This window comes from Carassius auratus, unplaced genomic scaffold (assembly GCF_003368295.1).
Source record: "Carassius auratus strain Wakin unplaced genomic scaffold, ASM336829v1 scaf_tig00214548, whole genome shotgun sequence".
NCBI classification, from domain to species: domain Eukaryota; kingdom Metazoa; phylum Chordata; class Actinopteri; order Cypriniformes; family Cyprinidae; genus Carassius; species Carassius auratus.
The window spans coordinates 184,035-210,861 of record NW_020527703.1 but is presented as its reverse complement, the minus strand read 5'-3'; the positions used below and the strand labels follow the sequence as shown (position 1 = coordinate 210,861).

General features: G+C 39.6%; 1 protein-coding gene and 1 pseudogene across 1 annotated transcript in view; both read right to left on the bottom strand.

Annotated features, from left to right (window-relative positions):
* Window positions 1-892: 892 nt before the first annotated feature.
* LOC113092291 (E3 ubiquitin-protein ligase rififylin-like) lies at window positions 893-4,440 on the bottom strand (annotated as a pseudogene).
* A 2,559-nt stretch (window positions 4,441-6,999) lies between these two features.
* The window catches only part of LOC113092290 (junctional adhesion molecule C-like), a 32,535-nt gene continuing 12,707 nt past the window's right edge, over window positions 7,000-26,827 (bottom strand). Inside the window, exons 2-9 of the mRNA XM_026257870.1 lie at window positions 12,733-12,801; window positions 12,513-12,626; window positions 11,249-11,401; window positions 10,658-10,860; window positions 9,406-9,505; window positions 9,191-9,320; window positions 8,885-8,939; window positions 7,000-8,746 (exon numbers count right to left, since the gene is read on the bottom strand). Of these exons, the coding sequence (XP_026113655.1) occupies window positions 8,711-8,746; window positions 8,885-8,939; window positions 9,191-9,320; window positions 9,406-9,505; window positions 10,658-10,860; window positions 11,249-11,401; window positions 12,513-12,626; window positions 12,733-12,801 (860 nt within the window). The 3' untranslated portion in view covers window positions 7,000-8,710. The remainder of the gene's footprint in view (window positions 8,747-8,884; window positions 8,940-9,190; window positions 9,321-9,405; window positions 9,506-10,657; window positions 10,861-11,248; window positions 11,402-12,512; window positions 12,627-12,732; window positions 12,802-26,827) is intronic.

The window sequence follows — 26,827 nt, the reverse complement described above, 5'->3', positions numbered from 1 at the left end:
TGGAAAATAGCACCTACTCACTAGAAACAAGTACCAAAACTGGTAGTGTGCGTAATTATTCAAAAGAATAGCTCACCCAAAAAATTAAAATTTGCTTCGAATTTACTCATCCTCAGTCATCCGATTTTTACTTGAGTTTGCTTCTTCATAGGAACAGATTTGAAGACAATGTATCATTACATCACTTGCTCACCAATGGATCCTCTGCAGTGAATGGTGCCGGTCAGAATGAGAGTCCAAATAGCTGGTAAAAACATGACAATAATTACTTGAGGACTGTTGTGATGTTTGTTATCAGCTGTTTGAACTCTGCATTCTGACGGCACCCATTCACTGCAGAGGATCTGTTAGTGAGCAAGTGATGTGATGCTAAAATTCTCCAAATCTGTTCCTATGAAGAAACATACTGGGTGAACTGTTTCTTTAACCAAGAGTGGAGTGACCCCTGAAGTGGTCACATTATAGTGATGATTTAACTGCAATGGTGAACTATTGTACAGTCTTAAACACAGAAACAACATGAGAATCAGTGCTCAAAATAACAATTTAAGTCAACCATTTTACCCAGTTTTCATATCCCAGAAATGTCCAAGATTATTTCACCTCTTTAATTGTGTTCTTTATATAGACAGACACATCTTTAGGGACGTCTATTTAACTTTTTCCTTTAAACCTTGTTCGCTTATTATTTACATACTGTAAGTAACGCAAATATCAAGGGATGATATAAAGAAAAAAATCATAATAATTAACAAAAAAGTGCAAAAGTCAACTGATGAATTAAACACCACTCAGAAGGCACACCTTAATACGGTTGGAATTAAAAAGCAAATAAGTGCATTTAATCATGTTAAATTATAAACAATGCAGCAAAATTAAAGTTATCAAAATTGTGAGAAAATGTTGTTAAGTGTGTGAAAATGCAACAACCTGTATGGGACAGTCTGTCTCTCTGCACCCGAATTTCACGATCTGAAGACATGCACTGCTCGAACCACGTACTGTCGGCAGATGGGACACTCGTTCATTGCGTTTCCCGCACTTGCTGCATGTGACCATGTGGCCGCACTCCAGCAGAACGCAGTCAATGGGGGAGTCCATGCAGATCTTGCACAGGTTCTCCTCCTGGCCGCTGGGCTCAGCAGGATCAGCTGGAACAATGGTGAGGAATTCAATTATCAGACACATTTCCAGGAACTGTAATATAGCATTTGGGGTCTTTTTGCTACATAATCCATAAAACATACCTGCTTCTGTTTTTGTATTTGAAACTGAAAGTAAAAGAAAGTGCAAGAACATCAATTTCAGTAAAATTGAAGAACAAAAGTAGATACACTTATCATGATTTAAGTTGCAGTACTGTTCAAAAGTTTGGGATTGGTAAGGTCTGTAAGAATAATAAAAAATAAAAAAAGTCTCATGCTCATCAAGGCTACATTTATTTGATCAAAATACCGTACAATCAGTAATATTGAGAAATATTATTACAATTTAAAATGGATAAAAATCTGTTTTGTGTTTCAGTATATTTTAAAATGCAATTTATTCCTGTCATGACAAAGCTTAATCAGCTGCCTTTACTGCCAAGTCTGCGGTCTACTTTAACATTTTTGTCGCAGGTCGTTTTTGACATCTGCCAATTGAAGCGACTCCAATAACATGATATTTTTCCCCTGGAATCCGAATTTTATTAGGGGAACCCTGCCAAAAACATGTATTTATAACCCCGGAATGCAATTTTTTAACTGGGGACCCCCTTGAAACTCCCTTTTTTTAGATTGGGCGGATTTCTAGTGAAAACCTGGCAACCTTTGTAGCATGACGTTTCATGAGACATTTTTTTTCATCAGTATTGCATTTTTTTTTCTTTTTTTCGAATGTTTGTTGTTTGAATTTAACAAATGTTTTATATTTTGTAACATTATACATGTTTTACAGTCACTTATGATCAACTGACTTCATACTGGCTGAATACAAGCAATCATTTCTTTAAAAAAATCTTCCCGACCCAAAACTTCTAAATTGTAATGTACATAAACCAGGGTGTTTTTTTTAGCTGTCCATTTATCATTACACACATGCTAAACAATAACACTGATATTTCTCTCTTAACAAACAAAACTGCAATTTTTTGGTAACCAGCCCAGGTCTTTAAGCACCAGACAACACTATCACTATGATGATGGTTCCACAGTGTGCATGCAGAAAGACATACCCAGGTTGTGAAGGTCTTTCTGATCATTAAAGAGGAGGGTGACCTTCTCCATTAGTTCCCATTTCTCACAGCAGCCCTGGTAGTTCACAAAGTTACGTGCCAGAATCTCCTTCAGCTGCCGCACGCTGAGGCCTTCGATGTCCTCCACCCTGCTCAGGTCAGACAGAGAGGCTCTTCTGCTGAGCACCAGCGTCTCCTCACTGTCTGTGGACTACGTGAAGTGCAGATAAATCACAATTATATCTGGACAAGAGGCTATTACAACTACTACAAAATACAGTATGTTCCATCCATACCTCTTCCTCATCATCCTCATCATCTTCTTCGCCCTCCTCATCTTCTTCCTCCTCCTCGTCACCCTCCTCCTCCTCCTCCTCTGTGAGGGCTTCAGATTCTGCAAGAGGAAGGGAAGGCAGAGGAGGCACAGACGGCTGTGAATGGGATTCGGCACCGCCGCTGCCTCTGGGGAGTTTGTTGAGCCAGCACCAGCTCCACCAGCTCCTCCTTCTCTCGGCACATCTGCGTGGGGGTTTCGTGCAGGTGGAGATAGTCACGGAGGTCCTTCACCTTCAGCCTGATCAACTCGGCCCGTTCAAAGAAAGTGCCGTGGAGCCGCTGACAGGTGTGGCACATCCGCGGCCGGAGGTCCATCTGCACCGAGCAGCGGCTGCAGAAACTGTTTTTGCAGTCCATGCAGACATGCTATGAAATGGATTGAAATCAGTAAAAATGCTCAAATCCAGTTAGAATTTATTTGGACTTTTTTGCTTTAATAGTAGGAATTGAGTAGATGTAACCTGATTTACCGTTCTTCCGAGGTCAAACTGGCCTCCGCAGGCCTTGCACAAGTGTTCGGGTGGTGCTGGGAGGGGGCTGGGGCCCGAGTTTGTGTAGGCCTGGTGCCATGAGCTGCCGTTTTCTTCCACGGTGGCGGTGATGTCCACACAGAGCAAACTATAATAGAAGTTCTGCACAACCCATCCTGCCCATACAAGAGCGTATTACATACAAATATATAGACAAATATATGTGTCTAGTTATTCTAAGATTGGATTATTTATTCTGCGAGTCAATATATGTTTTTATTTGCTGTTAATAAATATTTCCCAACAGGAAACTAAACTCTGATGTATCACTCTGATGAAGGATTTGAAGAAGTGACCCTAGTATTAAATTAAGGTCTATATGTTTTAAGAAACATGCCAATATTGATAAGCCAGATCAAATTGGACACATATAAATAACAGTCATATTTCATCTTCATATTACGGTCGGTCTAACCTCTTTTTGTTTCCCCTCAGAAAGTCTACAAGGTAAAGAAAATCTGTGACACTTTTTTTCTTTTACCTTATTGAGCATTTTAATATGGTTATCAACCAGTATTAATTCTATACTATTACAGAATTTGCTAATATTTTGCTTACGTTTTTATATCTTCAGTTTTGGTTATGTCTTTTGTCATTTTTATCTACTTCTTTATATATGTGTGTGTGTGTGTGTGTGTGTATATCTATCTATCTATCTATATATATATATATATATATATATAGAGAGAGAGAGAGAGAGAGAGAGAGATAGAGAGAGAGAGAGAGAGAGAGGAGCACATACATTTATTTTAATAGTTTTTTTAGTTTTATACCTATTTTTTCATCTAATATTAATGTGTTATTTGCAACTTTATGTAAATTAACCAAAACAATTTGAACTTTGTTACAGTAACTGTTACTGTTATTAAACATGTTGCTATATTAAAACACGTGTGACAATTAGAGAATAATTTACTATAATCTGAACAAAACAAAGTAAAAATGGCAGTTCACGTTGGCCCTGTTCTTTCAGTCAAAGAAGTATTGGTAAGGGGAATAGTTTCTGCGACTGCTCTATTGAGAATTATTGTGATGCAGTAAGACATTTACATGTATGCAGCCTACTCAGACTGCTTTGCTATGATGGGCGCTTATGATGTCCAAAACTGCTGTCTAGACAGGCAGAACACTAGGTTTTAAGAGATAGCAATAGACTGTATCTTGTAAAATATAAGATAACTGAATGCATATTAAATCTTACCCAAAATATCCGTTCCAACGTCCTGTTATAGCCATAAAATATGTCTTTAATCGGGAACGAATAAACGATAAAATACTAAATGAATGAGTACACTCTGTACAGAAATACAGGTGAAATCGCTCTGCAGTTCCCTTGACAAACGCAAAGTGTGACGTCAGAACGTGTAATCACGCGAGAGAAGCCAGGGTTTCTTCCAGTGTTGCCATTTCCGCATAATTTTATTATTTTTCTTTAAAAATAAATAAATAAATAAAATCAAACATCATGAGCATAATATGTTGTACTTACATTAAACAAATTACCATTGTTATTAATGCATTTTGCCATTTTTATATATATACCGTAATTATTTTATTATTTATTTTATTTCTCTCTCTCTCTCTCTCTCTCTATATATATATATATATTAAAAATAAATATAAATAAAATAATATAAATAAAATAATTACCTACAAATAATAAATACCAAAATATTTGAAAGAAATTATAACATATAATAATATAGAGAGGCATTCCTTGATGCTTTAAGGATTGGAATAATAATAATAATTTATAAAATAAAATATTTTTACATGCCCCCCAAAAAATTTATTTACAAAAAAACTTTTCTCTCTCTCGTTTTTCTCAACCTCAGTTGTAAAACCTTCCATGTGCAGATTTGTCAGGTGGTTATTTTTCTAGCGGGATCTGGCAACATTTCCCCCCTCCTCTCTTTTCCCCCCCCCGTCCTCTCTTGTGGTTTAGTGATCATCAGAGTTATACTGCCATCAACTGGGCTGAAATATCAAGGAAAGACGTATTTGTTACTTAAAAATGTACTCCAGAATTCATTCCAATTTTTTTATTTTTTATTTTTTTCTGTTTCTTAAACGTATTTGTTTAATTATGGCTTAATGTTATGGTGAGAAGATAGATAGGTGTTGCCTATTACTAAATCACACGGAGAATCTGTATCTTAAATATATCTGCAAATCTCATCAAGGCCAATTACACACAATAACTTCCTCATGCAACAGATCAGAGGATTTAAAGGATCTGCCAACTAACGTTAGGGGAAATGGTCCTCTCTGCGCCAGAAGAGTACGCTGTTGACTAAACTTTCATTGAGAACTGTTCAGTGTCCGAGCAAGATTGATCTAGAGAGAGAGAGAGGTCAGTGGATCAGAGATGACCCTTCAGCAGTGCTTCTGGTGCGGACTAACACATAATAGACTGTATAAAAGCAGGGCTAACACATTAATCAGGTTACTGCAAATCCTGTTTGAGGCGGCTGTTGGGTGTAACAGGTGGATTGTGCCCGACACGTTAATAAGACAACGTGGTAAAGGGAGAAGCGCGCGCATTAGCAACAACCGCACGATGTGGACTGACGATTCATTTTCCTTTTGATCTGACACCAGACCATAGACTGTATAAAAACAACACCAGCCTAATATCCTCAATATTAATAACAGTAAGTATCTCAAGTAAACTGTTTCAGTACTTTTGTGAGAGGAGGCAAATGTTTTGGAAGATAATTTTAAAGGGACACTAAGTAGGAATTACTCCCATCTAGTGGTGAAATTGTATTTTGCATTCAAACTAATTTTGCTCTCCAGCGCCTCGCTTTTTCAAATGCGCGTTGCATCTAGGGTAGGCGATATGTACCAAAAAAGCTTTGACAGGATGTCTTCTAATAGCACTTCGTCGAGTTTTCCTTCAGGTGAACAGGTGTGTTATTTCAAACAAACTGCAACATGACCATAAACAAACGAATGTTACAGTATGAAAATTACTGACTGTGGAAAACATGAAATATTGTAATTAGTAGTTATGTCTTCTTTATTCGTTATATTTTCTGAATAATGTGCATTGTTAGATATAAAAAAAATATTATAATATAGACTGTAACACTGACTTACCTGTCGAGAAGAAACTGGCCACTTCAGCGTCTCTTTTGAAATCTTTATCCAGCATTAGCTCTTTCCACCTAGAAAAAGCTTCCCCGACATTAACTCTTGTTTTCTGTAATCTACGGTCATGTTTCCTTTTACGTTCTATTTTTGACTGTTTTGGCGACGATGTTTTCTTCTCCTGTGGCGCGGCATATGTATGGTCCATAATAAGAATGCAATCCAGACTTTTAAACTTGCCGGTGCAGTTTCAAGTGCCTCTCACTGCTCTGCACCTGCGTTTCTGGCTCTGACCGAAAACGCGTTGTGGAAACGCGTTGGCTTAGTACTTTTTGTCCCTCTCTGCTATTATAGTTTTGCAAGATGGCGGAACTACATGGAAGCCTCCGTCGACCTACCCGCCCCATGTATATAAAGATAATAAATTCTTCATTTACGAGGATTAGTTTAAACATTGGCATAGGTATTTGTACACCATTGAGGGCATATTTATGAATAAAAATATTGAATTTAGATAATAAAATACCTAAAAAGTTACTTATTGTCCCTTTAATTTCCCCAGGGAAAACGCAAAGAAACATTAAAATATAATTTTCCTCCCATCTCGTATTTTCTTCCATCGCCATGTTCCTGTAGTGGCTTCAGAAGTAACAAAGCGGCAAAATGAATAAATACGTTGTTAGTCTATAATAAATGTCAAATTGAACTTGGTTGTTATTTATTGGCGTGAACTCCACATGATGAATTTCTGCCCCATTATAACCTCTTCCAATCATCTTTATTTTAGACAACGAATTCGTTTTAAAATGCACGACGACAACATAATGAATTTAAGAAGTGAGTTTTATTAATCACAAACATACTGTTCAAGAATTCACACAGGATTTGTACTGGCCCCAAATCAATGGGACATGAATTCAGTGAATGAAATATGTTTCAATTAAAATTCCAGCTGTCTCCAAACCAACCACAAATGAGTCAAAAACATCTGAGCTCAGCTTCAAAAAATGTTGCTCAAGACTTACAAACAAAATATAAAAAGAAAGAGGAACTGTGAGCTGAATAATACTGGAACTGGAGAAAATGCTCTTTTGGCAGTCAGTATTTGGTACAGCTCTCCCTGCTTTTTTTCTTCTTCTTTCAAACCACAATATTTGTCATTTTCTGTTTCCCTCACAATAGTGACATATGCAGGGATATTGGGCTGTGACTCATAATGTACAAATCTAACTTAATATATAAAATCAGTTATATCCCATAGGTCTAGTAAAACGACGAATTTCCGATTCCATCTGCAGAAACAACACTAGTGCTCTGTTCTCCTGAAACATTATTTCATTCTACTTTTAGGCACTATTACATAATAAAATATCTACTCGATGAAAAAAAAAAGGTTGTTCAGGTTGTTTTTTGTTATGTATTTAATAAGGCAGATCCCCTCTCTCCCATGAAAAGATTCGTTTTCCAAGGAAAGAGTTTCATATTTGCCTCATTCAACATTTGGTTAAACCATAAACTTATTATGCACATTGCAGCTCAGAGTGGATCTATATACAACCAATACACTTAACCAACAAACAAACCCTGTTAGGTTAAAAAGTAACATAGAGAGAGTCTCTCACTCAAATAAGAAAAAGAAAAGACGCAGAGAGAGAAAAAAGAAAATTATAATAAAAAAATAAACAACCTAGTCAGTATATTTACTATATACAAGATAAACAACTAGAATAGAAGGACACTTCAAATCAAGGATACACAGCACTGGTCTTTCAAAATATTCTCCAGCTTTTTTGCTGGTGTTTTTCTGAAGATACTCACTGTCTAAGTCGATCTACAAACATGAACATGGAACGTCCTTTCACTATTAACATGAAATCCCAGCAGTATAGTAAGTACTGTACATAAGACCTTTGATTGAAGCCAGTGTCGCTGGATATACAATTGAAAGATTTTGAAATCTAAATGGATAATAAAACATGTATTGATACATTGTCTGTTTGTTGAATGAGGAAAACAGAGGATGTGAACTTGGTGGAAGTGGTTTCGTTCACAACCAAATTAGTCTAAAAACCAAAAAGTACTGGCTTCCAGGTTAGTATTTTACAAATATTTAAAAAAGTAAAACAATTTTTTTTTTCTGTAGGCATTTGAAAATATATTCCATCCAAAAATATTCTGACAAATTTACCTAGTACAAAATAAATGTTTTCAAAAATGACAGAAGAATTTGAGGAAAACGTTTTCTTACTGTATATTGGTTTCTACAGAAATTTTCCAATAGACAACATTTTAGAAAAAAAGGGTGTAAAAGTTCAAACAAGTAACATCTGGTTTCTTTAAACAGTGATCAGACATGATTATTTATCACCTTTGGCAAATACAAACTGTGTTGTTGCAGATATGCCGTGAAGCGAGGCACGTGCAAAGGCAGCTCTGACGCTGATGTCCTCATTTGGGATTTGTGTCTGCGAGGTATAATAGCGGCAGTAAATTTCAACGTAATTCCGCATTTCTCCCATCACCCGTCTTCCTCCTCTCAGATGACAAATGAGGATTTGTGTCGGAAATCCCCCTGAAAGAGAGAAGATTGAGTGAAGGAGGTTTAACTGATTCCTGTCTTAAACTGCTAGACTTTCCAGGAGGTTTCTTAAGCACTTGAAAGCCTTAATAAAAAATAAAAATAATAAAACATCTTTTTATTTTCCTATACCTCATCCTCTGTTCTGACATAGTCCACTCCATCTCCTTTTTCTGGAGCTTTGTAACTGAGGAGAAAAAAATATTAAATATCAGTTTTATCTGAAAAACATTTAAAGCTGACAGTCACCACTAAATCACACTTGTATTTATTAAAACCACATTTATTTCAAATATCTGAACAGACTAAATGTGATGTTAAGACTGAGCTGGAAACATTCAGGGGCTCCTTGGGTGATGAAATGGAAAAAAGCCATAAAAGGGTGAGTCAAAACTGCTCTGGGACAGAGTGTGACTCGGATGGAAGTGGTGTGCTTACTTCTTCCCCGTCTGCTTCTGGCTGGTGAAGTAGCCACGTTTATAGGCACAGAAGATGCCCATTGTTATACACAGAAGGACAGTCACCACGACCACTACACCCAGGATGATTCCAGCAATGTTGATGTCATCTACAAAAAAATAAATAAGCACAGCGTGAGATCATGGCTTTGTGGGGTGTCCTGTTACATGTGAAAAGGCAATCAAGATACGTACAAACTTCCATCATCTGTGGTCCACATTCTGAGAACCCGGCCTCGTTCCTGGCTCTGCAGTAGTATTCTCCAGCGTCCTCCTTCTTGACCGCACTGAATTTCTGAAAATCATAAATACAGTGTTTTAAGTTGACAAATCATTTAGCATAAAGATTGGATACAGTAAGATTTTTTACAAATAAATTACTATTTTTATTTAGCAGGGATGCATTTAATTAATAATAAAAAAGGTAAAGCACATTTATAATGTTATAATAGCAGTTTTAAATAATAATTATATTTGTAATAGTACCAAATAATAATGACATTTCATTTTAACTTCCTATTCATCACTGTTTCTAGAAAAAAAATATACAAGCAGTGCAACAGATATTTTTTGAGCAGCAAATCTGCATATTAGAATAATATCTGTAGGATCTGGAGTAACAGTTGTTAACATTTAAAATATATATTACAATTTACAACAGTATTTTAAATTATAATAACATTTTACTGTATTGTTGATCAAATAAATGCAGCCTTTGTATGCACAAGTGATTTTTTTTTTTTAAACATGACATTAAAATTCAACAGCAAACTTTTGAACTGTAGTGTATTTGTGTTTCTAGGCAGCAGTAGTAACCTTTCAACAACACTCTGAATGGTTAAAAATGTTTTTTTTTTAATCAGTGAAGATGAAAAAAAACTGTGCATTTTAGAAATAATTAAACGATTTAAATTAAATTAATATCATGTAATCTGTTGGCTAAAATATGACAAAAAATAAAACACTGCAAGATATTAACAATAAACTAACAATGTTTTTTGTGGACTAAACATTTTAAATTAATACACTAATGTTTGAATATTTGGTTTACTTTTGAACTCCTGCATCAACAAACATTTTTTTTTCTTTCAGTGAAATAAAATGAGCCAAAAAAACTAAACCTAAAATCATCTTTCTGACTTTGGTGCGTATGTTATAAAAGTAACACAGAGGTGTTGAATGAGGCTCTGGCAGACCTTAAAGGACACACAGTAAACTCTTCAGAGGTTGTCTCCTCAGGGGGATGTGGCTGTACTGCAGCGCTGCTCAAACTTTAAAAAGTGGTGTGAAGGTTGACGGGGGCACAGAGTACAAATGGCGGAGAATGGCACTCTGGAATGTGCAAATGAGGACAGCAGATTCCCTTCTTGGCTGAACCCATCGCACATCAACTGGCTCCCCAAAAATATCCCTATGCCTACCCCATCGCCTCTTTTTCCAAACTCACCAGAGTGCCCATCTCTCTGCTCAGGGTGTAAGTGGAATTGAAGAACTTTGGGCTGCTCTTAGGATCCTCTGGGATTTCCTCCTTGTTGCGGAACCACTGGTAATGGGATTTCGGGTAGCCCTCGTCCTCCAAGCAATGCAGCTCTGCTGGTTTGCCTACCGGGACAGACTTAGGTACGGAGCATCTGGGCACGACAGGCTTCACTGTATGGCACACAAGAGAATCATCTTAATGTAACAGCACATACAATAGCATCCTCACACACGTGCACCTTAGTGAACTGAACATGCTGCTCTTTCTGCTTTTAGACCCCTGATTAAACTCAGATGCAGTTTCAGAGGTTTCCTCATATAGCCCTAAACACGCCCTGTAGAGTTAGAGCAAGCATCCTCAAATGTGCGCCAAGGGTGGGTGCGTTGGCTCACCACTCCATCTCATGTTACGCCGAGGCAGTAGGGAAGTACTAACAATGCTACCTCTACAGCTAATTCAAAGTCAAAATTCCTATCAAGAGTACAGTCTGTATACTTAAGACCTGTTTCAGTACATGGCAATCAATTGATGTAGAATTATTTGAGGGAAACTGCTCACCTCTTACAGTGAGTGATATTAAAATCTCATCGAAGGATTTCTGGTCATTTGGGGCGGTGACTTCACAGCGGTAATCAGCAGAGTCGGCTCTTGTTGCGTTGAGAATGACCAAGGTCGCAGATTCTCGAATACTCGCTCTCTTTTCCAAGTCACCTGGAAATAAAAATAAAACAAGTGAGAAGACACATAGTTGGCTGAAACAGGTGAATAAAAAGCTTTTCCCACTGGGGTGTTCATAAAATACGGGACTTAAAAATGATGCTCCAAAATTCCTATTAAACTGACAGAATATCAGAAAACACTACACAACAAGCTGAACTAAACACTTTAATACTATAATAAAATAAGTTTCAATTTAGATAACATTTAAAGTAACAGTTAAACAGTTAATAGCTAACCTGAACTAACAATGAACAATACAACATTAATTAAATCTAGGTTAATGTTAATTTTTATATGTTAAAAATGTATTTGTATATATACAAATGCAAATTAACTTAAAAATATTAAACACTGCAAAGGTATTGTTCATCATTGCTAGTTCAAGTTAAAAATTGCATGAACTGTTAAGCTGTTATATTAACAAACTTTTTTTATTGTTCATTCATATTTATTTATAGTACTGTTAATTTATGTTCCATTAAAATGTTTAAAAAATTTCTGGCATACACTTCTGTTCTAAGATTTTACTTTTTTTGAGAGAGAGAAATTATAACTTTTATTCAGCAATTCAGTATTAAAATGATCAAAAGTGACAGTAAAAACTATTTTAATAATAATAATCAAATAAATGTTGTTCTTTTTAACTTTTTATTAATAAAAAAATCCCTGAAAAAAAAAAAACTAATTCTGTTTCCACAAAAATATTAAGCATCACAACTCTATTCAATTTTGTTTCTTGAGCACCAAATCAGAATATTAGATTCATTTCTGTCGGATCATGTGACACTGAGGACTGGAGTAATGTTGCTGAAGATAAAAAGCAGTTATTTTTAAATTGTAATAATATTTCACAACATTACATTTTTTTTTTTTTTTACTGTACTTACAATCACAGAAATGCATCAGAGTAAAAAAAAAAAATAAAAATAAAATCCCAAACCTTTGAATAGTAGTGTAACCAACATTGTTAAATGCTGTAGAAATTCACTGGTATTCCATGCTAAATATTGCATTAAGAGAATGTTAGCAGCTTTTTATGAAGTATTAGTCGATGTGTTGTACAGCACTGTGTTCAGTATGTGTTGAATGCTGTATAACCTACCTGCTATTTCTTTATCAAAGTATACATAACTGGGCTCTCCCATCTTAATCTTCTTCCATTCTATTCTGGGATTAGGAGTGGAGATTGACTCTATCATGCAGGACAGCTCGACCGCTGCATGGGGAAAGACAACGAAAGAGCTTGTGAGCAGTTCCAGTGGCCTGGTTAATGTTAGAATCAGCAGCTAAAGGCTGATTGAGAGCAAACTATACAGCCTTACAATCAAACTCATTGACCCATGGTTTAGGATTCCTTGTCTTAAGGATGACTGCAAAGGTGTTGATGTAGCCTGCAACGAGAAGACAGAAAAAAACATCAGTTTCATGTTGAATTAATAACTTGAAATTACGGGGGTGTTGTTATGGCCTAAACCACACGTGATATTGGTTCCACTGCACTCCTCTAAAGATTTCTGAAACTCAATTACCATTCGAGCCCAGCGGCCAAACCCTCCACCCTGACAGCACACATTCTTCGCATCCCTGTGAGCTGTGAACGGATATGTTACCATCCATTTTTAGTTCCACTCTCACAACAAACATCACTTATGTAAAAGCGTCCCACCACAAATAATTGTGTAGACTGACAAGCAGTCGCCGTTCTGTTATGAATAACAGCTGACTGCTTTAAAGTGAAGGCCAGAGGGCTCCCTTCAAATGAATCTAGAAATGAAGTTCATTCTGTAGGTTCACAGAAGAAGAAAAACACTTGCTATATATGCATAGAACATGACCTGTACATCTCATCACTTTCTCTACCGCTTTAAAAGGTTACAGGCTAATTCCCTATGAAAAGTTGGTTGGTTAACAGCATTTTAGAATTTGGGTCCACCATGGATAAGCAACTGAAGACCATTCAAATATTACTACTGTACATGTCTGTGGTATTTTGGTGTCATAATCTTCCATATAAATAGAAAAAACATTATAATGTTTTTCTGAAAGAGCATTTATTCAGGGCACTGAAATTTTAATGGCCATCTGATTGCTAGGGATAATTTTTTATGAATCTTTGATGATTGTATTTTAGGCCAAGGCTCTTGAGAATTCGTCCATCTAACACAGAAAAGGCTAGTAATGCAACAGACATGGCTGCAAATCTGACTGTGTGTTGCGGTAAAAAGTGAGAAGGACAGTTCAAAGAAGACTGTTTAAAAAAAAATCTGTGTTGAGAACATACATTTTTATTTTCGTTTACAACAACAAGAGAGCAAATACACATTTTCACAAATTAAAAGAATACATCAGAAAAATGGCGAGTGAGTCTGAGGCTGTTTCATGAATCTTTTTTAATTAAATCATTAAAAAGAATCAATTCATAAGAGTCATTTTTCACAAATCAGGACATCACTGCTCACACTGTACAGGAAACACACCCTAGTAAGATCCAGTGTTATTTTTGTATTATTTTTAGTCAAACTTTAAAATATATAAAAAGCAGTCTTCTCAATTTCATAGTTAGATCAATTAAGTATGGTTGAATTAGTGTAAATAGTTTTTAATTCAAAAGCTTTAAAAAGAGGTGCAAATCAGTGCAATGATATAATGGGAAAGGATGCAGGATGTGAAAAAAAAGCACTAGCTCACACACAATCACATCCATACATGCTTACATCCTCTTTTACAATCACATCCAGCATATGGAGGACACAAAGGCCACTGGCCACTCTGTGATTAGACTGCTAGGAAGTGGTGACGATGTCTCCCGTCTCATTTTTCTGCCTGCCACATCCTGTCCTATCATATCATCAGATAGGAGGCTGGTGCTCAGCACTAGCAAAATCATAGCTTGTGTCAGTAACGTTCGCCTCCGTACATCTCACCCAGTGATGAAAGGTCTTTCCTGTTGGGTAAAGTTTCTGTGGTCTGATGCCATTTGAGGAATAATTGAGCCCTCAAACAAGGCAGGTGCTCTATGACCTATATATCCTGACCTTTCTCTTCCTGTTTGGAGAGCACAGCTGGATGAGATGTGACAATCCCAGGCAAGCTTTAATCTCCCACTTCTTCCTTTAGAGGCTGAACTGTTGGTTCTCTTCAGTAATCTTAGTGTAATGCCATGGTAAAATCCTAGGCATTACAGAACTGAATAATATAATAGAGAGAGAGAGAGCTTCCTGACTCCTGCCTAATTTCATTTCCATATCTACATAATGCATCTGCGTGCTGTTAAACTCAACTGATAAAATTAGTAGCACAATGTTGATAACTACAAAAAAAAAAGTATTTCCACTCATCCACTCATGGCTTACAGAGAGTTACTTATAATGGAAGAAAATAGGGTTGTAAATAATAAAATAATCAATTTTAATAGTATAGCTACAAGACGTAAACAATTTCCGTTGAAACGATTTGATTGTGAATTTTTTTTTTTACAAACCTAAAACCTTCTTAATATGACCATATCCATGACCCTAATATAAGAAATCCAGAAAAATGAATAAACATCTGTACAAGTTTTATTTAAACAGCTTTATACAGCGCCATACATGACATTAAAGAAAAAAATTAAAGAATTGTGTGCACGATTTACTAATTCGTTCCCTCAATGTCCTAGAACACGAGTCCACGTTTTATAAATCGAGAGAAAAAATTAGTAAATTCTGCGCACGATTTAGCAAATCAAGGGAATGAAATAGTAATCTTTATAATAAAAAGTTTGCACATTTTAGGACATCCAGGGAACTAATAAGTAAATCGTGGGCACGTTTTAGTACATCGAAGGAACAAATGAGTAAATCGTGCGCACGATTTAGCCTACTTTTTTTCCTGCATGCCATGTGCAGGGCTCCGTAGCTTTACAGCAGAAGTTTTAACAAAAAAAGTAACATTCCGTTCAAATGGTTGGGGTTGTTTTTTGAAAGAAGTCTTACACTCACCAAAGCTGCATTTATGTGATCAAAAAAAAAAAAAAAAAAAAAACTATTTGAATGTCATTTGAGTAATATGATAACACCATGTCTGGAACCTGGAATACTACTTTAAAACCGCACAAGTGGACCACCTTGGAATCAAAAACTCAAAAATTGCATAATGCTAAGAAAGGTCAATGAAGGGGTTGTCCTATGCAAGAAGGCCATTTTCTAATCCTGGCATCAACACCTAACTCATGATGTTTTTTAAAGAAACATTATACTACATAGAACTGAGTTATATGGTCAGAATCATGGGGCTGTTTGGACAGGCTCCACAGCACAGTGTATAAACCCCACCACACCCTGCATCGTGATCTGCGACCGGCGTGAAGAAAAGCTTAAACACATTCTGCTCCGATGCAGCCTGTCAGAAAGCATTCAACACATGCGGTTCACTCACCAATGCATGAAGTGGATAATATTCCTTGTTATTTTTAAACCGCAGCATTGATTCATTTTGCTGGGGGGAGGAGGTGAGGCTGGTCATTGGCTGAGAAAGAGATGCCCACAGAACCATTCATTACACATCCCGGGTTTGTGTAATGATTGGATGTGTGCTCCCTACAAGTTCATCGTATCTAACTGGAATAGATTCTAAAGCTTGAGGAGTGTTTTCACACAGAGATTTGCACTCGGGCTCTGCCCCCGCAGCTTTAAATTGATCTGCATGTTTGTAGCCCTGAACAATTCATGATGTGCAAGAGGTCACAAATCCTCCTCCACTGACACATGGATAACTGTACAGCAATATTCCCAGTGTGACTTCACTGAGGAGTGTATTTCTTATACTACACCATAAGAGCCTGTACGGACACTTGTGTAGATGCATGGTATAAACTTGAGTGTTGAATTTCTAAATGATTTGAGAAATAACGAAGGAGACAATGTGTTTTAAATTCACATTTCATCTCATGGGCATTTTGGCATCCGTTTTTGTTTGACGCTGACGGAAGGAATTAAGTCTCTGTTCTGAAATCTACTGGGTTATCTACCGCCTACATAGGCAGCTGCCTTCTAAGGGAGTATCTTAATGGACATAGAGCCTCATAGTGACTGATGTCCAATACTTTACATATGCAGCTGTAAACTCCATATTCACACAAATTCTGACTAAAAGCTTTTAATTATATTTATAATCAACATTTCGTTTGCCATCTTGGATTCTTTTTTCCCCCACTGAGCCTGTGGTAGAGAATTATGGGCTGGCATTTTCTATTAAAATAATAAATATGGTGCCCGAATAAAGGTATCGAAGTAGCATAAATTGTTTGTGACTACACAAATGTATATATGTACGATAGTCACTTTACTCCAAGCAAGAAAATCAATGGCCGCTGTATTCCAATATTCTCTAATGAGTATACATTTACAAGGGGGAAAAATCCCTTGGGAAGATGCAATTCTGTTGAGATAAGGTTCCTTGTTCATGGTTCCTTACATGGCTGTGTTTAACCCCCTCAACACGTAATCTCCTGCATAGGACACCTGGTCCAGGGAAAGTAGCTCAGAACTCATGAAAACATGGCATCAACAAAAGTGTAGAGGTTTCAGCTTCAGAGTCAGTAATGGTGGTGTTTGTACAGCTGTGGATGGCTCTTACTCTCTTGATGCAGCCCAAATGGATGACCTCAGCGTTCTACATTTTTATCTCCTTTAAACACATTTAGATCTGCTTTGGTTGTGTCCTCATGGGTGTTACAAGTCAGAAAAGCTCAACAAAGACTCTTTTGAATAAGCACATAAGTTTACAAAGAGAAAATGTTCATTTTTAGAAGTCTGAAGTTGAATATTCACTCGCGTACAGTCTGAAAACTCCGAAGTTGCTTGAGAAATGACAGTAATGACCTCTTGTTCTGCCCTCAGACTCATCTGTTTCATCCGATCTCAAGTGAAGACATCTAATAATGAAAGCTGAGAGGAAGGTTCCTCAGGGAGCTAGACTCAGTCATTACATCGGCTGTACATCTTGTTCATTTCTATGTAACACTCATGTTGGATCTGTATTCTCTGGTTTTTATTCAGTTGGATTCTGTTATGCAGCATATTCCCAAAGTCCCATTACTCTAAATGATATGAACTGCTGGATTTCTAACATGGAAGAAACGTGTTTGTTTCTTGTTTCCCCAAGACTAAAAATAGTAGTGCTCAGCAAAGATAGGGCAATCTCCACAACGAAAATACCTCTTATATTCTTTCAGCTGCTGAGCAAATGTCACTAGGCGTCACTTCAAAGTGCAAGTGTAGAACAAGCAGGCATTCCTCTAGCAGAGCAACTCTAATGAAAACACAACACTGACTTACTTTGGTCTAGCAGGAGGAAAGCTCATTGTCTTTGTGAAGACCTTTTTAAAATAAATTTTTTCATTTACCGGTGTGTATTTCTTAGATATCTTTTACATAAGGAGTGTTCCTGTGTTCCAAAACAAGTGGACATGCAGCAGGGGAAGAAACAGAATGCAGGGGAATCGAGACAAACATTTTAAAATGACTATTAAACACACCACCGGCATGCAACAGCTTAAGACATCTGACAACATACAGTATATGTCCTACTGTATATATTTGATATATCTAAATATTTAGAAGATAGGAGAATATTTACATGAAAATAACATTTTACTTTTATTACTTTAAAGTTTCATCATTTCATTTCACATGTACCATTACTTTGTAAATGTGAAATTTACTAGCGATTTTTGAGTGAAAATTGTTTCTAGACCATTTTTGGATAGATAAGTATCCTGGAGCATTTCATAAATTTAGATGAGGTAAATCTAGGTAGACTAGACTAGGTTGCACTACCACATGCAATAGATTTTATTTGCATAACTTCTAAATTTGGTGGTCTGTGACAGTTCACTTTTAGCCAGAGGCTCAGCTCTTTGCATTTGTAATTTTTGCATTCACATGTGGATGCTATAGGCTCTCTTGGAGGTATCTGAGGGGTAGACTCCAGCCGAGCTCCCCTCTGATCTAGCCAGGTCAAAGACTAATCTTGATTTGAGCCAGTGAGAGAGGGGCAGTGGTGTCACTGAATGCCTGAGTACATGTCACTTTGCGTCAGCATTAGTTACTGTAGGAGACCCCCTTTCCTTTCATCCTCCAGCCCACTGGAGTTCACAGGACTGGTGTGCGTATCTCCCATTCCACAACTCTGTCCTGTATCCCTTTATACCCCTTCTGCATGGCAATAAGCCTAAAATAAGGTGAGATTTTAACAGTCAGGTATGATTTAATGATGGAAAATCAAATAACTGAGTATGGCTTCATTTGATTGCATTTGGAAATACTATATTTTGGCACCGTAAAGCAGTACAAGGAAATTAATTTCACAAATATGTCATATTATAAGTACTTTTCACCTCACATTCCAATCACATGACAAAACTGAGCTTGATTAGATTGCCGCTTGTTTAGTGTAACACATCACATGGTTGAAGTCCACATGAACACCAGTCGAAACCGTTGTTTTGTGACACAGTTTCTGGCAGTGGGAGTGCATGAATATTAAATTAATCAGGACAGGGCATGATGGTAGAACAAAAGCATGTCTGATAGCAACAGTGCAAAGGAACAATTTTTGTGCCATTCAAATGCTTTTGAACCTACTATGGAAGTTCTGTTAAGATTTAGTTGACTGTTTTATCTTTTAAAAGAGTGAACGCCAAAACATTATAAAATGTTTATTTCTAAAATAAAATAAAAATAACATTTTAAAATAAAAAGTACTATAGATTGGCCGTCTCTCCATGGTGTTTCCCTGTCTTTAGTCCAAGATGCTCCAGCATCCCTGCAACCCTATGTAGGACAAGCAAAATGTGTGTGTGTGTGTGTGTGTGTATATATATATATATATATATATATATATATATATATATATATATATATATATAATGAAATAAAAAAATCAGAAAAAGTAAAATAAAAGTAGTAAATAGTAAAATAAAATAAAAATAAAACAAGGTCTGAAAATGTTTATATGTATTTTTGTTTGTTTATAATAAGAATGTATCAGTACTTTTCAAACATGAGGGTTAAAATGCAGGCTAAATTAACCACCATCACTGAACGTCTCTCAATGCAGGTTAGTGATTATTCAGAGGGCAGATGTACATAACAAGACTATGAGTTATTTTCCACAGGGGTGAGAACAGGTTATCATTGGAGAAGCCTTTGCTTTTTATAGGACCTGTCAACAGCAGGCACAGACTTCACGGCATATTAATTGGTTGCATTTGCAGGTAAGTCAGAGCTGTGCATCTCTTCTCGTCCCATTCATGGCCAGCTGAGCACTGACTGCGCCTCCAATAAGATCTACTGGAGGTTTCTTTTTCACCCTCATGGCTCTCAGATGCCATTTCAAAAACTGCTTTCCACAGAAACTGATAATGAGAGATATGAAATGCATTTGCATACATACACACAAATTTTAGGCTATGGTTATCTCCCCCGTCAGTGATAAAAGGCCCTAAGTCAGCTCACCAAATTGTTTTCAGCTGATGGGAGGATCCTGTATTCACCGTGAGGCAGCTCCAACTGAAATCTGTGAATCGTGTCGACTCGCACTCAGTTCCAGAATTAGCTGCTCGCTGCTTTCAGCACAGATGGCATCATCCCTGCTCACTGCAGATGCCTCACATTCTAGTACAAGCACACTGACCTCTTCCTTAATCCTAATTAGGACTGTAATTTCTGCCAGAACCTTCTTCAAGAGCAGTGGCAGTACAAGTGTTTGCTTTGAAACAAAAAGAGAAGCCTTCTCTTTTTGTAACTCGTGACATTAAGCATTGTGAGATGGTGACATGTCTGGATTTCTGATGACGTCTTTATGATGATGGATTAGAGCATGAAATACACATAAGCATCATTGCAGTTGACTCTGGCCTGCATGTTTCTCTAAATAATGGGGTGTGACAAATACATAGGCGTATTGGGCTAAATCCCTGAGCACAGCAGGCTTAATAAAATTGAGAGTGAGCTGAAGTCTAATGCACATTAACTTGTATCGTCTCTCAGCTGTTCAAGCCCTAAAAGGTCCCAGTGCTGGAAACAGCATATACTGTTGATCATGTGAGTTGTGTAGCAGTGAGGTACGGATTGGCTGACAGCTGAATAATGCCACTCCACATTCGCTGGAGACTTGTTGATTTAGCAGGGATATGCACATAATCCTCCTCACTTCCTGTTCAAAAGAAATGCCCCAGAATGCAATGGGGTAGGTCAAAAGAGCTCCCTGGGGGTGAATCTTTGTAAGAGGGAATATTGTTACGTTTCACAAATGTTAGAAACATTTGGTGAAAAAAAGTTTCTTGGTAATTTTGAAAAGTTTTGGTAATTTAGATTTTTTTTTTTTAGGATTTTAAGAATTATTAATAAAATAAATAAAAATGAATACAAACAAATTTTAACCCTCAAGTTCTGTTAAGATTTAAATTTACCATTTTGTATTTTAGAACAATGTTTTATGTATTAAAAAAATAAAATAAAATGAAAATGGCCATCTTTCCATGTGCTTACTTGTCTATAGTCAAAAATGCTGGGAAAGGATTTTTTGGAAATGTGGCATGCAAATCATGTAACTGTAACTTTTTACACACAATAAGTTCTATAATATATTAAGACATATATACTAAAATAATAAATAAAATACACTAAAAACAGTGGAGTAAACGACAGAATATCTCAGTCTCTATAGAATCTCACTGAGAAGTGACTAAACCGGCAGCAGGAATCCAGTAAACTACATAATAGTCCTGGCAGCAGCATTCACTTCTCTCTTCAAGATACAATCAGTGCTAAAACATCAAGCCAAGCAAAAACCCCTGAACTCTCATTGTCTATTGTTCAGCGCTGGCCCCCCATAGCATCTCTTGTTAATTGTCTTTTGTTTGCACTTTTGTACGAAAGCCATATTATGGCAGAAAAGTTTGAGCTGAAGTTGTTGCTGCTGTTAAAAAATATTTACCTCTGCCACATGCTTCTGTTGTAAAATAGACTGCATTTAAAAATCAAATCAGTATGACTATTAGCTCAAGCATAATGTTTGTTTGTATCAGTAATTGTGGATTGATTTCTTGTCATCATAAATTTACATTATAGAGAATTCTGAGTATCCTAGCTCTAGCCCCATAAAAGCGTATTAGTAGTTATGTTTTTGCATAATGTTCCTTTGTGTTGCACGTAATAAATTTTATTTTTTTTTAATTAAAATTTATCTTTAAATCATATTAATTTGAATCAGAAAAAATCGGCCCTGACATTTTTTAGTCCAGGCAGCCCACCAACACGTCTATATATATATATACACATAAACGCACACACACTATACCAGTCAAACGTTATTGAACAGTAAGATTTTTTATGTTTTTTAAAGAACTCTCTTCTGCTCACCAAGCCTGCGTTTATTTGATCCAAAAAACTGCAAAAGCTGTAATATTGTGAAATATTTGTACTATTTAAAATAACTGTTTTCTATTTACTCCTGCAATTTCAAAGCTGCATTTTTAGATGGTCCTCAGCAAAAAAATAAAATAAATAAATAAATAAATAAAAAAACACATTCTGTCGGCCCCTTAAATGTGTCGGCCCACCAGGAAAATGTCCGGTATGCCCAATTAGAAATCCAGCCCTGCCCTGGACCACAAATCAGTCTTAAGTGGATGACGTATATTTTTAGCAATAGCCAAAAAATCATTGCATGGGTCAAAATTACCAATATTTATTTTCTTTTATGACAAAAATCGTCCCTAGGTTACGTACGTAACCCTAGTTCCTCGAGGGAACGAGAAGCTGCGTCGATCGCATTTGGGGAACGCCTTTGGCAAGAACAACTCTGAATATCGTGTGCAATCAGTTCAATGGAAGAGCGTGACGTCACGGACGGGGTGACGTAGCGACCAGGAAGCTATAAAGGCACGTGCCACGCAGCTGGCTTCAGCTTCGAGTAGGGAAGCAAGCGCAGGCAGGGGTGCCGGGAGTATGGCTCGGCGACGCAGCGTCTCGTTCCCTCGAGGAACTAGGGTTACGTACGTAACCTAGGGACGTTCCTCTTCGGGAACTCGAGCTGCGTCGATTGCATTTGGGGAACGATGTGCCAACGCTGCCAGACTACCAAACCCCTGCCTAGTGTGTATCCGTAGAGCACAGCTTAGGACGAGAGGACAGAAGAGCCAGGAGCGGCTTGCATATCGAGATTGTAAAATTTGGCAAATGTAGAGGGCGTGGACCACCCCGCAGCGTTGCAGATGTCCAAGAGGGACACACCTGTCAGGAAGGCCTTAGAGGCAGCCATACTCCGCGTAGAGTGAGCCTTGGCTCCCAAAGGAAGGGGAAGACCAGAGGACTCATATGACTCGTTGATAGCCTCGACTATCCAACGGCTAAGGGTCTGCTTAGAGGCAGGAGAACCCCTGTTAGTAGGACCGTAGCATACAAGCAATTGGTCGGATTTTCTCCACAGGGCAGCTCTGTGGACGTATGCGTCCAGTGCTCGCACTGGACACATACAATTTAGCTTCACCTGGTCTGGCTCCCGAAAGGGAGGAGGACAGAAGGCCTGCAGTACGACAGGTTGTGGTGTGACAGAGGGAACTTTAGGAATATAACCCGCTCGAGGGTAAAGAAATGCTTTGGCCATACCAGGGGCAAAGTCTAGATAATTAGGGGCCACCGAGAGGGCCTGGAGATCTCCAACTCTCTTTAGAGAAGTAATAGCCAATAATAGGGCAGTCTTAAGTGTCAGATGTCTGTCTGATATTTCTTGAATTGGCTCGAATGGAGCTTTGCAGAGAGCCTCTAACACCACAACCAGATCCCATGGGGGAATACGGGACCGTACTGGAGGTCTCAGCCTCAGTGCACCTCGGAGGAAACGTGTAACTAGGGGGTGTCTACCCAGTGACTGGTCACTGAAAGGGACGTGGTAAGCAGCTATGGCCGCCACGTACACCTTTAAGGTGGAGTGGGTTAACCCCGCAGAGAGCCTAGCTTGTAAAAACTCCAGAACTGTACCAACTGGGCAGTTAACAGGGTCAAGGTGGCGATCTCTGCACCATGAAGTGAAGAATTTCCACTTCAGGGCGTACAGTTTCCTCGTGGAGGGAGCTCTGGATTGGAGTAGGGTCTCAACAACCTCGGTTGAGAGACCAGCTGCTAACAGATGTGCCCCCTCAGGGGCCACACCCACAGCTTCCACAACTCCGGGCGAGGGTGAATTATTTTGCCCTGCGCCTGAGAGAGTAGATCTGTCCTGATCGGAATCTGCCATGGAGAGCCGTCGAGGAGAGAAATCAGATCTGCGAACCATACTCGGCCCGGCCAGAACGGGGCTACTAACAACAGACGGACCCCGTCCCGGCGTACTCTCGCCAGAACTCCCGGGAGCAGAGCGATGGGGGGAAAGGCATACAGACGAAGCCTCGGCCAAGTCTGTGCCATGGCATCTAGTCCCAGTGGAGCTGGGTGAACTAGAGAGAACCAGAGGGGACATTGCGATGTCTCTCGAGTCGCGAAGAGGTCCACCTGAGCTTTGCCAAATATTTGCCATATCTGCTTCACCACCTCGGGATGAAGCATCCATTCCCCGGGCCTTGGCCCCTGTCTCGACAGCATGTCTGCTCCCACATTCAATCGCCCAGGAATATACACTGCTCTTAACGAGAGGAGTTTGCCCTGGGACCACAGGAGGATCTGGTACACCAGCTTGTACAAGGGGCGTGAACGCAGACCCCCCTGGTGATTGATATAAGAGACTACCGCTGTGTTGTCGGTGCGCACTAACACATGACAGCCTCTCAGGTCTGGGAGGAAATATTTTAAAGCTCGATACACTGCTAGCATTTCTAGACAATTGATGTGCCATGTCAGATGGCGACCGCTCCACAGACCGCGGGCAGGGTGGCCACTCATGACCGCACCCCAACCGGTGAGGGACGCATCTGTCGCTAGCGTTACACGGCGACCAAGAGCTCCCAGCACCGGGCCCTGATTCAAGAACCAAGGTTTCTTCCATATGTCTAAGGCACGAAGGCATCGCCGCGTGACCTGAATAGTTCGAAAAGGATTTCCCCTCGGGGAAAACCCCTTGGCCTTGAGCCACCACTGAAGGGGCCTCATGTGCAGGAGACCAAAAGGTATCACGTTGGACGCAACAGTCTCTGAAACTGCTTCACAGTGAGTGACTGGCCTTCTCTGACTCTTTTGACTGATGTGAGGATCGACTCGATCCGAGCAGGAGACATACGTGCCTGCATCGTGGTCGAATCCCATACTACGCCTAGATAGGTGGTTCTCTGAACTGGAGAAAGTACACTCTTCTTGGCATTCAGTCTCAAACCCAGCTCCCCCATGTGTGCGAGAACGACATCTCGATGTCGAACCGCCATCTGCTCTGATTGAGCTAAGATCAACCAATCGTCGATATAATTTAGAATGCGGATGCCCTGCATACGGAGGGGTACCAGAGCCGCATCTACACACTTCGTGAATGTGCGGGGTGAGAGTGCAAGGCCGAATGGAAGTACTCGATATTGATAAGCTTTGCCCCCGAAAGCGAACCTCAGAAACTTCCTGTGTTGTGGAAGGATGGATATGTGGAAGTATGCGTCTTTGAGATCTATCGTGACAAACCAGTCCTCGGATCTGATTTGAGCTACAACCTGTTTGACAGTAAGCATTTTGAACTTCAGTGACATAACTGAGAGGTTTAACTGACGTAGGTCTAAGATCGGACGCAACCCCCCATCCTTCTTTGGAACTATGAAATACCGGCTGTAGAACCCGGATTCCCTGTCTAGAGGAGGGACCACCTCGATGGCCTCCTTCCTTAATAGGGTATTCACTTCTTGTTCCATAACCAGAGCCTGCTGGGGGCCGACGACTGTCGGTGTAACCCCATTGAATCTCGGCGGTGGACGGCCGAATTGAATAGCGTAGCCTCTTTCTACTGTGTGCAGGACCCATTGAGATACATTTGGCAGAAGTTTCCACGCTGCTCGAAAATGTACTAAGGGAATCAGTCTCTCGAGACTGATCTCTGGTGTAAGAGGCCCCCGAAGGGGAGGCGAGCTTCCCAGCTCCGCTACGCTCACGGGCGGAAATAACTGGGAGGGACGCTCGCGGGAGACCGCTGCGCCCTGAAACACTGGCAGGGTTGGCAGGCCGGCCTCCGGAGGGTACCGGGGAGAGGCGGGCACCGTATACTGAGGTGGGTACCGCTCTGACCCCGTAGGGGCTACCCTCGAGGTCACTGGTAGCATGGCGTCAGGACCTCTTTGTCGAGGACTTCCTAGCTTCGATAATAGTACGAAGGTCTGATTTTAATCTAGGAGCCCCCGACTCAGAGCGTGGGGGAGCACGAGTGGCGACGCTCTGCTTTTGAGCCTCGCGGTATGAGGAGCCTGCTAGTGGCGTGGGTATCTCCCGTCCAGATAACCCACAAGAGCGACGAGGGAGGAAACTCTGGAACGCCGCCACCTGCTTACGGGCCTCCTGGAACCTGTCGACGACAGTATTGACTGTGTCGCCGAACAGGCCCGAGGCTTGGAGCGGGGCGTCCAGGAGGCAGAACCTGTCACGGTCTTTAATTTGGGACAGGTTCAGCCATAAATGCCTCTCCGCGGCCACCAAGGCTGCCATAGACCGCCCAATTGCGCGAGCGGTCTCTTTGGTGGCGCGGAGGGAGAGATCAGCGGTCCGTCTAAGCTCTGCAATATCGTCGGACTTGATCCCCTCTCCCTCGTCTACATCTCTCAACAGGTCGGCCTGATATGCTTGAAGGACGGCCATGGTGTGAAGGCACGCCCCTGCCTGACCTGCTGCCACATAGCCCTTGCCCACTAACCCTGATGTCGTTCTTAATGCTTTAGTAGGCAAGGCCGGAGCCTTCAGAGACGACGCCGAACCGGGTGACAGATAGCCCGCAAGCGTCTGTTCAACCCGTGGCATCGCTCTGTAACCACGCTCATCGAGCCCTGTCACATTCCCATAATACTGCCGCTGTCGGTGTGTGAATGAGTGAGTGGATGGGTGAATGTGAGGCAAATTGTAAAGCGCTTTGGATGGCCATGTGGTCTGTTGAAAGCGCTATATAAATGCAGTCCATTTACCATTTACCATTTACCATACTGCGAATCAGGGCCGAAAAGACGGGTGGAATATGGATGTTTCCACGACCTCGCTATCTCATCATGGAGGTCGGGAAAAAAGGGAAGGCTCCGAGCTGGAGGTGGTTGTCTGGGCCTGAGATACCGCTCATCTAATTTACTTCTCTGCGGTTCATGTGATTTTTGTGGGGGCCAGTCTATTTTTAACTTCTCGACTGCGCGAGTAACCACCTCCAGCAGCTCCTCATACTGGGGCGAAAGGGGTGGCGAATCCCTGCCAACTGTCTCCACATCCACCT